The sequence below is a fragment of the Echiichthys vipera genome (genome assembly GCF_963691815.1).
Source record: "Echiichthys vipera genome assembly, chromosome: 20".
In the NCBI taxonomy this organism is placed as follows: domain Eukaryota; kingdom Metazoa; phylum Chordata; class Actinopteri; order Perciformes; family Trachinidae; genus Echiichthys; species Echiichthys vipera.
Window position 1 is genome coordinate 10,890,348 of NC_139845.1, and position 14,700 is coordinate 10,905,047.

A 14,700-nucleotide genomic window follows, 5' to 3' on the forward strand; every position below is an offset into this window, starting at 1 on the left:
TTTATTGCAATCATGTGAATCATTAGCTGCCTCTGAGGACTTTTGTTTTTGGTTATCAGCTAAAATAAAACGCAGGCACAGGTGGCACCAGTCCCTAAGTCAGACAACAACACAGATGGATGCTGATGGAGGCTTTAATTAACAGCTTTTTCTTCTGTTTGCATTTATTGATTTCACAACCAGAGAGGCTACTGATCTGTAACCCTGGTTACTCAGGTGCATGTAAATGCAGTCACAGTGGTTTCCACAGGTAGCATTTACTTTTGTGAAATCTAAGGAGTTGACACATACAGTTCGTTTCAGTCTGCTGTGCTCGTGTGCGTTATGCACAAAGCCGATATGCCACATGATTTCCAAATGTGCCGACTGAGAAAATATAAGGACTGTCAAATCAAATTTGCAAGTTTTGATTTGTTGAACGTCTCTGGGATCAAGATAATTTCCCATGTTGCACTTGTTTACATCAGCCTGACGAATTTGTCTGTCAGACAACCTAAGGAAAGATTTGTCATCTTGCTTATTCTTCTTGTTTATGTGTTTGTCATATTTATATACACAGCTTAGACTTATTGCTTTTTCTTGCTACTTTATTATTTGAATGGGAATATGAATGGGAAACTAGTTAATATAGTGATGAGCGGTTGGGAAATAAAATGGGAAATAATCATTCTGTTATTTTTAAAGGTCTGATATTGTAAAAAGTTAGATTTCATGTCTTTTTTTATTATTAAGCAGGTCCAGGTGCTCTATAAATACTGTGAACGAATCAAAGTGCTCAAACCACAGAGAAATGCACACATATTCAGAGACTGTGCCTTCAACCAGCCATCAGGACTTCTTTACAGTTGTGATGACACATCTATACCATATATAGGTAGAAAGTGCTGCCACAGTGTCGTTGCAGTCATTCCCCGGCTGCAGTAATTGTGCAGAGACGCAGACACGGAAGACTTCGAAGACCTGGAAATGCTGACCAATCAGAACAGACTGAGTTTTTCCAGGAGTGGGGCTTATAGAGAAAGGCGCTAAAAACGAGCATTTCAGTCAGAGAGTGAATACACTTATATTTAGACAGACAGTATTAGAAAAATCATTTGATTTTGAACATTATAGCATGTAAACATGTTTGAGCAGAAACCCAAAATACCAGTAAGAACCTGTATATGAATATAATATGTCCCCTTTACAGTTTTTTTTGATTGCTTTGACCTGGTTGAAGAAACTGGTAACCTCTCAGTCTTCATCATCACTCTCTCAGCAGAGCAAAAGACACCTCTTGCAAATGAGTTGACACATTGTCATTGTTTTGACACACTTCCCGCACCCTTTTGCAAATCAGTTACCGCAGATGTCATTCAAGCAGTCCAAACTCCATTGCTTTAGCTGTGGTAACCAAACAGAAAATATATGTTCCCATCTCTTAGACACTCCTTGACCAGTATGAAATCACTGAAGCACCTGTTTGAATTGCAGATCAGTCTGCAGGCTTAAAAGGTGCCATGTTGTGTGTTGTAACTTGCAAGCAAGGCTGGATCAGGCATGCAAGAAGATTTTTCCCTCGGTGCATCGCAAGAGAAAATATTGAGTGCGATGTAGATGAGACCATGTGGCATATTCGTCAAGAGAGAATCGACTAGAAGAGATTGTACAGAATATTTTTATTTTCCTTATGTCTTACACAGTGATGGATTTTTATACTATGTATGTGGTTTCTGTTGGAATATTTCATTTCTTAGCCACAATCTCAAAAAAAAAAGAATGGATACTGCATTCAATAAAATTTGAAAAATCATTGTATATGATTCTGGATCTATTTTTTGCAAGAAAGCAAAGTGGCACTGATATGTGAGCTGCTGACCAGTAATGCAGCACTGATTCACATTGAGAGCAGGATTTTGTATTTTGATGCCCCTTGTCTAATGACTGCGCTCATGCACTTGTGTGCAAGTCGTGTTGTTTGAGGGCAAAATTTGCTTTTGGTCCATATTTTAAATGTTTTGGTGGAGTTGGAGCCTTTTGCAGGTTAAATGAGTCATTTTGACCACTGTTTAGGCCTTTGCGTTAACAGTTTTGAAAAATGTGGATTTTGAGTCGACTACTGCGTCAAAGCAATCAAAAAAAACTGTAATATAACATTCCTGTCCATGTTTTGTTTTGTGTAGTCCATCTCAATGTAATATGAACATGTGAATGTGTCCAGAATGTTTCTGGATGCACGTGTGTTTGCATGTCTCGGTTTTTGAGTGGTGGCTGACCCCATCAGTCCCCTGCGTTTGACAGAGTCAAAGGTGAAGGAGTGAAAGATGACTAAGCAGAACCTGAGTGGAAAAACACAACTTGTATTCTGACCCTCTCTCTCTTTTCATCTCTCCTTCTATTTCTGCTGGACAAAATTAACATGCTGTTTTTGCTGCCTACTCCTTATCTCCCGCTCTGTTTTTGTTTCTTGCTTCCTTTCTATGGTTCACTCCCTCTGTTCCTTCTCTCTCTTGTGGTCTGGCATTTCTCAGCTCTACATTCCAGCTGTGTGTGCATGTGTGCGCGTGCGTGTGTGTGCGCGTGCGTGCGTGTGTGTGTGTGTTATTGGTGTGTGAATCTGAATTCTTTATATGTAAACCTCTGAAGTTATGTGTTCACACTGATTTGCGTTTCTGTGAGCAAGACTATTGAGGCATTATGTTTGTGTACGCACATTCATTTCTGCAACTCTGACATACTTCTGGATGCTTGCTTGATGTGTGTGTGTTTGTGTACGTGTGACTGTGTTTGTATGTGTGTCTTTTCCTGACTGAATACAGTGTTGAGTGATGCATATGGGCATGCATGAGCATTTTTAATCCTTCAGTAGCACAGGAAATATACTATATATTACTGTGTGTGTTTGTGTGTGTGAGTGTTTCTATTTGTCTATCCTTTTGGCAAGCATACAGCTGTGTACGTACTGTTTATATTCATTACCATGACTGCAGTCAATGCTTAATTTTATTAATGATTAATCCTTTTTTACTATTAACTGATTAATTGCTTAGGTATGAGGCAGTTTATACATAAGGCAGCTTCAAGTGTGTTCCAGATGTTTAAACTTCAAAAGGAAGTAAAAAAAGAAACTGGATAAAAGAAAATGTGAACATGTACACATTTAGAGGCAATCCTGATATAAACCATGAAAATAAAAACAAAAACTAAATTAAAGTGATTAATATTAGAAGGCATCAGAAATTAATAGGGTTTTAGGATTGTTCGTTGACCCTAGACTAATTTGTTCCACAAGTATATGTGTATAAAAAATACGGCAAAACACCTTAAATGATTAAGTTGAATGGGATTTTGGCAGATTAAAGTCTGGTAACCTGCGGCAGAGAAAATTTGGAGAAGGTTGCCCCTGTGACCGAACCAATCAGCGTTGGTTTTGAGGCGTCTTGAAATGTGATGCAACAAGAAGTGACTGTTCAGTGTAAACAACGCCGGCTTCTGCTGATGAGATGAGTCCAACTATCGAGCAAGCTGCTCACTAATGCTTTTTTCTCTTCGATCCAACTGTTGGAATATGGATCGGCACCTGAAATTGTGCCTTCTATCCGTAAATTCACATTACACAAACGGCAAATATCCTTTAACGACATGTTGTTTACTTTGTCTCGATGCTCTGTTAGTACTTCATAAGCTTCGTTGATTTGATTGGTTGATTTGGCCTGTCTATCATCAACATAGGTGGGGATAGATAGATTATTTATCCCATCAGCAACCAGTATTTCCCCCTCTTCCCAAAAGATCTCTAACCGAGAGTTCCCAGATGGATATGCTGAGAAAATGCAAATTATGCGGGTCAATCCGTCTGGCGGAGTCAGGTTAGATTAAAGCTGCAAATTCTTAAATGTTGATATTTTTCTTTGCTAAAGTACTTCAAAAAATAATCAAAAATTTATAAAATAGGATTGTTTTCAACTAATACAAATACGAAAACTTTATTGTTGAAAATGGACCTTCGCTTCCACCACAAGAATACAAAAATATTCGTTTTACACTTTGTAAATAACCAAAAAAGTGTCAAAAAAAAGAAATCTTCTGTTGATAGGCTAATACATATTTGTTTTTATTTATGCACTTTTCAAAACAGTTGTGATTTTGGGCAAATTCGTTCATATTTTCGCAGTATGACGGGTCAGTGTTTACATGTCTGAGAAAGGAAGTTGGCGTGGTTGGCATGGGGGGGGGGATTCTATCACTTGGTCTTTCTGTCTCTCTGTGTGTGTCTCTCAGTCTCCAGGGAGGTCCTATAAATGTCAGCAGTCGACCCGTGTGTGTGAGGATCCTATTGTACGAGTGTGCTGACAAACCCACTCACCCACACAAATAAACAAAGTCATACAATAATAAGAAGAGGAAATATGTTTTTGTTTTATTGCAATATTCTGCACATCTGTCTCGATGGAAATATAAAAGTGAACAGAACAGGACAAAGCAGGAAACACATGGCCCTGGCTGTTATGCAAAATAAAGCAGAGCTACTGCATCATGAGAGAGTTGATTTGATATTATCTCATTACCTTTCATCCTGTGTCCGTTTGTGTGAGCATTAACTGTATTCATGATCACTATCTTTCTTTCACTTCTCCTTTCTCTTCCTTAATATCTAAGAACTGTTTTTCTTTGCCTCCCCACTCATCCGTTACTTTTCCTATAATCTTGTTCCTTCCATCAATGTTGGTTAACGATAGCTGCAAGGGAGCGATAGCATCTGCCTTTTTTTTTAGCCTCTTAACTTTCTTTTTCATTCTGTAATCTCCTGTTTACATCTGCTCTCATTCATGCACTCTTTGCAACTGAATTATTATTATCTATGAAAATAATCTGTGCTTCTCGTGGTAACAGCCAGGTTGTTGCTTCGGGATATGTGTGACGCATATTTCACAAGCCTGAGGACATCGTAGGGGGCAACACACACACAGGCTCAGGGGTAATCATGTCACGTTGTCCTCTGCCTTAATGGTAGTTAAACTAACCTGGCAACACACTTTTATCACTCAAGATGACATATACACATGCTGTATTCGTTCTCAGTTACTCACAAAAACATTGCAAATGTCAGACTTGATCTATTTTGTGTATTGATCCAAGTACGAGTTAATCAGACAAAGTGATTTTTAAACGAGCGCATTGATCTATGGATCACTTCAGTCAAGTCCAGATCCTCTTTGGGCTTTACATGTTCACATAAATAACCTTTTCTTGGCTCAACTCAAGGTATCTACTGAATTACTAATCCAATACTAGTGCTCGCTTTTACACAGATTTGAAATCTGTTTTTCATTGTATTGGTACATTTTTATGTTTTTTTCTTCTTCATTTTTATTAAATTAACACAAGGCCAGAGTTACTGTAACACTAAAAACTGAATGCTTACTCGATGTTTTGGATCGGTGCATTTATATTAACGATGCCCGACCTGCCTCAAGATCTCCAGGAGGACAAGAAAAGCCTCTGTAGAAACCAATAGTCTATTATCTGATTTTAAAGGAATGCTTCACCCCCAAATTGATCATTTTTATATCAATTTATCAATCATTTTTGAAGAAAATGTTTCTCTCGTATGCTTCCAAGAAGACTCCAAAAAAGGAGAAGTCTTGATGAATGGAAGTAATAGGAGGTCGGGTTTATTACAGCAAAACATCATCAGTTTACAAAGTCTCACACAACTCGTGGAGTATAATCCACATTTAACCAGTCGTGTGTTCAGTATCAGTCTCACGCTTGTGCATACTATTTAATGGAGAAGTGTTATAAACAATAAGGTTTTAGCAAAAACGCACATGCTTAGGAAGTGTCTGATGAATGAGACTTGGTTTATGCTACATGATGTGTGAAAGTTTATAAACACATGTTTTAATATAGTTTTGACAATTTCTGATAGTACTGACTAACATCCACAAACTCCTGTTAATCCCATACTGTACATGTATAAGTTTAAATTTGACTTTGTCTCTCCCTCCAGCATTTTCAGTGCACCATCCAAGCTTTACAAGATGAGCTCAGAATCCAGCGAGATCTCAACCAGCTTTTCCAGTCCGATTACTCCGAGTCCGGTCACCTCGGAAACCAGTCCATTTCCCCTCAGGAAATGACCGAGGAGAACTTCCTGCGTCTCCACGGCGAGTACGAGCGCCAGGTGAAAGAGCTCTTCCTCCTGAGGAAGACTTTGGAAGAAATGGAGCTGAGGATAGATACACAGAAACACACGCTAACTGCCAGGTGTGTGACATTTCAGCGGCCTCTTGCCTCCGTTTTTGTCCGCCAACGGGTGAAGTGTGGCTTTAAATCTATTCCCTTCTTTTCTAACAGGGATGAATCCATAAAGAAGTTACTGGAAATGTTGCAGAGCAAAGGCCTGTCGTCACGGGCAACCGAGGAGGACCATGAACGAACGAGGCGGCTGGCCGATGCTGAGATGACCATCCACCAACTGGAGGGCCTACTCGAGCAAAAGGACAAGGAGATGCTACAGCTCAGAGAGGTGTGTGTGTGTGTGTGTGTGTGTGTGTGTGTGTGTGTGTGTGTGTGTGTGTGTGTGTGTGTGTGTGTGTGTGTGTGTGTGTGTGTGTGTGTGTGTGTGTGTGTGTGTGTGTGTGTGTGTGTGTGTGTGTGTGTGTGTGTGTGTGTGTGTGTGTGTGTGTGTGTGTGTGTGTGTGTGTGTGTGTGTGTGTGTGTGTGTGTGTGTGTGTGTGTGTGTGTGTGTGTGTGTGTGTGTGTGTGTGTGTGTGTGTGTGTGTGTGTGTGTGTGTGTGTGTGCGGGTTCGTGTCTTTGTTTACATGCAGATGCGAGTGTGCACATATCAAACCATGTCATATCCAGGCAAAGCCCTTTGGTTGCTTCCAGTCTTGGCTTATAATTCAGTTTTAATACAACACAGAAACACACACACACACACACACACACGCACACACACACACACTCACTCTTTGACTCTTTTCTAACCACTTTGTTGTTTTATTCAACAGTTCCCTCTAGTGGGGAGATGCTGTTAATGAACAGAAAACTTTCAAAGATGGATTCAACTTTTCAGTTGTTTATTTCAGTATACAAAATACCTTTCAATCTTTCCCTCAGATTGTAATACATTATGTCCTGTACCGGGACTGCTGCACGGATAACTTCCTCGCACAACCAGACTTCCAAATAACCAAACTATCCATTTAAGTGTCTTCTAAAGGGGGGCACCACCTGAATGAAAAGTCCTGGTATGTTATCTCCATGGCCTAGAAAAGTTCAATCAATATTTGTGAACTTGAGCTACTCTCTTTCACAGCCAGACACCAGAGAAGTAAGTCTCAAACTTGTGATTTCATCAGGTCTAAAGTTTGAACTGCTCCATAGACATTGAATGAGACACTGATTTTGTTTGTTTTCTGTTTCTCCCCAAATTCATTTATTCTGTTGTAGTGTCACAATTCATAGCAGTTCCACACTTTATACGTTATACTTTATACAAATTTGAGTTTAAGTTTTTAGTTTTACTGTGTTAGACCATAGGCATAACATGGATGATTTTTTAAAAATGGGTGTAGTTCCCCTTTAAGAAACACCAGGTCTACAACTGTTTCAGTTACAAAATATACAAAGCAACTGATCTCAGACCAGGCTTTTATGACCGGCTCCAAATGCACCATGGGCCACAGCTGTGAGGGACAAATACACATAAACGCATACACAAGAGTGGAACTTGATGCTTCATTAAATGTATCACAGGCAGCAAATGACTGAGTAAGAGATTTAGGCTGCAAAATGTAAAAAAAAATGTCCAAACATAATTGGGACTGCTTTCGGGCCACATTTCTTCACATTGCATCAGTGTCCTGTACAGAGTTTTTGGTTTTGGACAATATTTTACAATGGACATTGTTAATTGCAAAGCATAAAACACCTCAGGAAAACTGTAATAATATCATGCAATATGTACAGGATGGTTTCAGTATAGGTTAAAGTGAAAATAATTACAAACGTAAACAACATAGAAGTGAATATTGTGCATTTGTGTCGCAGAGGTCCTGCTGCACTGCTGGCACTTTTTTTGGGTACATCGTTCATTTAATTTATTAACAGACCAGTCCATGTGATTTCTGCAGCTTTTCTTTTTTCAGAATTCTTTAAAATATCTCTAGTAGGGATGGAGCGATGTGGATGTGCAGCAGTAAAAAGGCTTGAAATACTACAAATTCACTGGTATTTGAATAACATTAATTATATTTCCATGTCTTTTCGTTATTATAAAGCAGGTCTAGGTTCTATAAAAAATACTGTGAAAGTATCAAAACTCTTAATCCACAGAGACATGCACACATATTTAGAAACTGAGCTTTTAAACGAGCCGTCAGGACTTCCCCACAGTTGTGATGTCACAACTATTCAAAATATAGGTAGAAAGTGCCTCTACAATGCTTTCAGTCATTCCCCAGCTGCAGTGACTGTGCAGAGATTTAGAGTGTGCAGATGCTGAAGACCAGGAAACGCTGACTGATGAGACAGCCACTAAAATGGAGCATTTCAGACTGAAGGTATATTCAGATGATCATAATCATTCTGGTGAATAGTTTTGTGAATATTAAAGCAGGACAACATGTTCTAGTAGAAACCCAAAATACATAAATCATCACAGCTTTTCTTTTCTTCCATACATGCATACTTGCAATGACTGCATCAGTTCTAATTTTATCTATAACACTCCAAGTGATTACCAAACAAGTGAATATCTGAGTGTGCATATGTATATAAGAATGTGTGTGTGGTCATAAGCATTCATACTAGCACCTTAAGCCATGACTACTATCCCTTTCACGTGTATGTTGTTATGTTTCCTAGCTCATGCATTAGCTGTTTTTGTCAGCCTCTTAGAGTCTTTTCACCAAAGAAAAGCAGTGATGCATGAGCTGCTACCTCCTCCCCTCTGCTTTCATTCCCTCCCTTTCTCCCTGTCCTTTCTTTCTCTTTTTGTGCCTTTACATCTACCACTACACTCCCCCTTCTTTCTCTCCTCCCTTTGCTCTCACTTCATTTGACTAGGGAGTTGTGATGTGGTAACAACAGGCAGGCAGATAGGACTCTGTTGCGTGTAGCTCAGTAAAAAATTTTCTACATTACATTAGATCTACCAAATTATTGCAGTTTCTTTTTGTTAGGGAAGTATGTTAGATATGAATTTGTGATAAGCTACCGTATGCTGCTGTAAGAGATTGAAACTGGCACACTGTAGTCTGATTTGCAACATTTGAAGTCATAAGACTGGATCTCTTTATTTGAAGAGAATTCTTTGGTTTAATTGGGCCTTTTTTTTCAGGCTTCAAAGCTGGGAATTCATTTATTGAATTAGCATCACTTTTGGCTGTCAGATTAGATCATTCCATCAGATTTGAGGCTGGAACATTGTCAGCTTAGTTGGTAGCATTCCTCACAGCTGGAAGTATGTGGGATGGACGAATCGACCCAAGGAGGCTTAAAGCCAGTGCTGCTGCGAGAGGGAGACACCTCATCCCCGCCTCCCCCTCCATCCCCATTTCTCCTTCTTTTCCAGTTTCTCCATCCATTCCCATTCCACCTCCTTTCCATGTGTCTCCCTCCTTTCAACCCTCTCCTCCTTTCTCCCCCTTACGCCATCAACAACTGTGTTGCTCTCCCTCCTTCCCTGCACCTTCTCCACGTTCCCATCGCCGCTCCATCCATCCCGTCGTCCTCCCCTCCTCCTTTCCTCCCCACTACCCCTCTTTCGTCGTTGCCTCCTCTGTCCATCCATCCCTCCAGCATTCGCCGTCCTTCCCTGCTCCCGCTCCACGGCCTACACCCGCCGTTCAGCCTTCCCTCCATCCCTCTCCTTCGGTCGCTGTCGCCTTCTGTCCTGGCCCACGACCTTCTCCTCCCTCACTCCATCCCTCTGTGTCTCCCTTTCCGCCGTCTGTTGACCATCGCGGTGTCTGTGTCCCTCAGGAGCTGCACAGGAGATACGAAGCAGCTCCAGAATCAACAAAGACCAAGGCCTTGCAGACGGTCATCGAAATGAAGGTAAACATGTTGTTGATTATTTTCTTTTAATAATATTGAAATCAAATATTGATATCAGGTATCAACCTCATAGGTCCAGTATCTGTTGGGCTATATTTGATAGCAATCAGTGTAACATACTGTTGTTTTTTCTATAACATGCATCATGATACAAAATTACATTTTTAGTTTCAAGCATCGGCTAACATTACATATATATATTAACTTTTTTTTTTTTTTACATTTAATCAGATAGATATTTCTTCACTAGTGTGTTGCATACTTATCTTTTTTATTAAAATGCCTAAATTTGTGAAGATGAATTGCCTCTAATGTCCAGCTTCATACTCAAATATATTTGTACAGCTCCATATCATACAAAAGCAGTTCAGATTGCTTTACATTAACACTAAATTAAACAACAGAAATGTGCAAATAAACATACACATCCATGCTTACATACACACACATAAAAATACAAACATACTGTAGAAATATGGTGTGTTCATTTGAGAAAATGCTCAAGTGAAGAGGGAAGTCTTTAGTTGGGTTTTAATAGAGCAATGTCGGCGCAAGATCAGCTTGCAAACTATTTCATTCTTTAGGTGCATAAGATACTGAAGGCCATCTCACCAGACGTTTGAAAGTGCTCTAGGCACATGGAGGAGATTTTGCCCCCTGTGACCAGAGAGGCAGGGGTTATAAACTGACAACATGTCTCAGATGTAGTGTGGAGCAAGACCAGCAAATGATTTGGTTTTTTGAATCATATCCTGAAAAAACAAAAAAAAACAATCAAGTTTTCAGAGTCAAAAGTTTGTCTACTGTAATAAACATGCTTTTTGGACATTTAGGCTCACAACTGTGGATATTTAGTGCATGTTTCATTCAGCTAAATTCTTATGTCCCATTCTAGAGTTAGGAGAAGAGAATAGGAATTTGTTAACTCTGCCAAAACATTAAAAAAAAAAAAACTCTGATTGCTCCCTCTGGTGGAGGCAAAAATGTTCAAACCTGCACAATGTACAGTATTAACAGAAAATACAGTAGGTATTCCTGTCTTTTTTCTAAATGTGTCTCCCAAATTAAACGCTTTAATTAAAGGATGGAAGGCTGCACAATGCAAACATCATTTGTTATCGCTCATTGTCAACCTCTTCATATTGGCCATGTTTACACTGCATCTCCAGACCAGCTGGTATTACAAATACTGACAAATGCTTTTTAATTCTGAAAGTAGCTCAGTATTAGCCTTACCTGCCTTCAACAACATGTATGTTCCATTCATCAATCAATCAATCAATCAATCAATCAATCAACCAATCAATCTGGTGTTTCCTTTTATTTAGACTTTATTTAAGTGACTCTCCAGCTTTGCTCATCTGTCAGAAATGTATTTTATTGTATGATCATGTTCATGGCCCAGTTGCAGTAAACTGCGCCTGGCCTTCTTCCTTTAACATGAGCATGTTGATTTCCTGTCAGGATGCGAAGATCAGCTCAATGGAGCGCGGCTTGAGAGAGCTGGAGGAGGAGGTGAACATGCTCAAGTCCAACGGAGCTCTGAGCAGCGAGGAGAGGGAGGAGGAGATCAAACAGATGGAGGTCTACAGATCCCACTCCAAGTTCATGAAGAACAAGGTGACAGATTCACACCTTTTTTGCTTTCTTACCTTTTTTTTTCATGTACCAAAAGATTGCAGGACTTTGCTTGTGGGGAAATAACACCGCTTCTTTACACTTGACGGATACAACTTTTAACGTCAGGTACATAAAGGAGTACTGCAGGCGCCACGCTCAATAAAGACGAGACAGTTTGGGAATTCAGTCCCCTCATTTTTTCTCAGTTTTGCTTCTTCTGCTTGTTTGAGATGTAATGTGTTTGCTTTTGTCTCTGGTGGTTTTTTGTGAAAGGAAGTCATGTACACCTCTTTTGGTATACATTTTTTTCCTTTGATTTCATCGTTGTTAGCATGCATTCTTAGATGTTTATAATAATACATTAAAATTTGTTTTAGAAATACAGACATCATCAGCATGTTTGCAGCTTTAAATATATTTTAAATCAGGGGACAACAACCACGAACCTCCACGTAAATAGTTAATATGAACTATAAATAACTTCTCACTCTCTCAAATAAGATTCCTTCAATGGATATGCCAATAAACTATATTCGGTCTGCTTATGAGTGTACAAGGAAGCCATGGATCTATTTTTTTAACAACGTTACAAAGTGCTTTATAAAAGAAAGAAAAAACAGACGAGGCAGAATGAATGAGAATAAGGCCAAGAAAACATGAGAACAGAGGAAGTAAAGACAATAAAATGGATAATAAATAATAAATTGGATGTAAAAATAATGTATAAATGAGAACTTGTTGAGCATTTCAAACAGCTTTCACAAAGAGAAAAGTTTTAAGAAGAGAGTTAATCAAGCTTGTGACTTAGCTTGTTTTAAATCTAGCAGACGGTTCCATAATGTGGAGGCTCTAATAGCAAAAGAGCAATACAATAGATAAATAGATACAAGCATGTGCAAGGTTTTGGCAATTGATAGAAATTTGGAGATTATCTTGAGCTGGAAGAAACATGACTTAAATACATTTTTGACTTGAACATCAAGACAGATGTTAACATCAGATATGACTGTATTTTTTTGGTCTTTTCTCTATCCTTAAAGTTTTAATGGTTGTTTATTTGTGAAAACCTCTTACAAAATTAAAAAAAAAATCCAGGGCAGTCCATGAAAAACATTATTCCCACAGCATTTTTATACTTAAATAGCTTTTTTTACATGCACATATACATTAACAGCATATACGGTATGATGTGTGATAACCTGAAGTGTGTCATGTTTTCATACATGATGGCAAACATTATTTCAGCATGTGCAGTGAATTTTGCCGCTTGTCGTCAGAGTGATCTGTGAATGTGGCGGCTGATTTGCTGTGGTCATGGTGACGCCCTCCTCTCCCGCCAGGTTGAGCAGCTGAAGGAAGAGCTAACTCAAAGCCAATCAGAGAAGGAGGAGCTAAGGCAACGAGCCAATGAGTTGCAGCGGGAGGTGTCCGCAGTAAGAGACACACCTTTGTGTCCGTTTGCTCTTTTTTTTCTTTATTTCTTGTTCTCTCGCTCTCCCGGGTCGACTGGTTAATGGCTGCTGCTTGAGTAGAACACCAGTAGTGTGACTATGTATTCAGACAGCAGTAAGCAATTATAACTCTAAACAGCTGTCATTTTGTGCGTTCTATTTTGTTCATATGAACAGGTTAGGAGGTCTTCACTTCCCATTCTGTCTATGACCAATGGCTGTTGACAGTAATAGTTGTTTCAAGCTGAGGATCCAGATGTGCTGTATGAGTATCTCTAACCTGCTTCTCTTTCTTCTTGCATGAGGTTTCTCTCAACTAGTGGCTTGCGTTAGTTTGCAGAGGTTTTCATATGACTAATGTTTCTGTTGGGTATGGGTCCATTCTTTTAATGTATCATGTTATATTAACTCCTAAAATTCACTCCCGATTACCTCATTAAGATGTCAATGGAAATTGATCTTGCACTTATAATACTACACTATTTATAATTATGTTTTTTAAAATAATTTTGGAATAACTTAAAGGTCCCATATTAGAAAAAAGGGTGATTTCCATGTGTTTTTTATTATGAAGCAAGTCGAGGTGCTATATAAATAAATAAATAAATAAATGTGAGTCATTCTCAATCCACACAGAAATGCACACAGCCAGTATTCAGAAACTGTGCCTCTAAACGAGCCTTCAGGACTTTTGTACAGTTGTGATGTCAAAACTATACTATATATAGGTAGAAAGTGCCACTACAATGCTTTTACAGTCATTCCCCGGCTCCAATGACGGTGCATAGAGAGTGCAGATGCGGAGGATCCGGATATGCTGTTCAATCAAATCAAACTGGGATATTTCAGGGAGGGAGGACGGACAAAAAAAAAAGAATTTGCATCAAAAAAGCATATAAACATGTTCTACTAGATACCCAAAATACAAGTATGAAACAAAAAATGAGCATAATATGGGAACTTTAAACCATTTCATGTTATTTTTTCTTTTTAATCCTTTTGGTATGACTAAAAGAATCGACCCTGACCCTCTTGTACAGTACAAATAGGTAGTCGGGGAGTACAGCATGTGGGTGTGTAATTCTTTGACTTTGATGTGTGTCTAACTGTTGTTTACTTTCCAGGAGAGAAATTAGAAACAATGCTTTTCTTTTACACAAAAAGTCCTAAAGGTGTCTTGATTGATCTTGCAGCGTCCTAGGAATAAACTGACACAGAAGTTAATGTGGATGAGTAGAAGTTATTGCCCTTAGGGAGGCGTTGGACCCCGAGTTGGTCCAGGCTTTTGTTGTAAACATATAAAACTACTTACGTGTGCATTCATTATGTTGGTCTTCTACAATAAAGTTATGAGTAGTGGTTGGAATTTGAACATGCACCTCAGAATGGGTGCTCGATTCATAAAGGTTGCTGTTGTTGTTCTAATAGGTTCAGATATAAGTAAGCATTGAATCATCCCTCTACACACTCAACTACAACTGGGTCTTTATTCTTTCTATCACCCCCTCTTTCTTCATGTTGTGTATCTGTTTGTGTTACTCAGATGGAACAGGCAAAGCAGGATCTGGGTCGTAAGGACAG

At 39.1% G+C, this 14,700-nt stretch overlaps 1 protein-coding gene across 2 annotated transcripts in view; it reads left to right on the top strand.

Annotated features, from left to right (window-relative positions):
* LOC310962762 (ELKS/Rab6-interacting/CAST family member 1-like) overlaps positions 1–14,700 on the top strand; it is a 140,804-nt gene that overhangs the window by 21,981 nt on the left and 104,123 nt on the right. Inside the window, exons 5-10 of one of the 2 annotated variants that reach the window (XM_083935324.1) lie at positions 5,993–6,249; positions 6,340–6,511; positions 9,974–10,048; positions 11,513–11,668; positions 13,009–13,101; positions 14,663–14,700. The exon at positions 14,663–14,700 is cut by the window's right edge and continues 130 nt beyond it. In XM_083935324.1, coding sequence (XP_083791450.1) covers positions 5,993–6,249; positions 6,340–6,511; positions 9,974–10,048; positions 11,513–11,668; positions 13,009–13,101; positions 14,663–14,700 — 791 coding nt within the window. The remainder of the gene's footprint in view (positions 1–5,992; positions 6,250–6,339; positions 6,512–9,973; positions 10,049–11,512; positions 11,669–13,008; positions 13,102–14,662) is intronic. The other variant, XM_083935325.1, reaches the window with a different exon arrangement.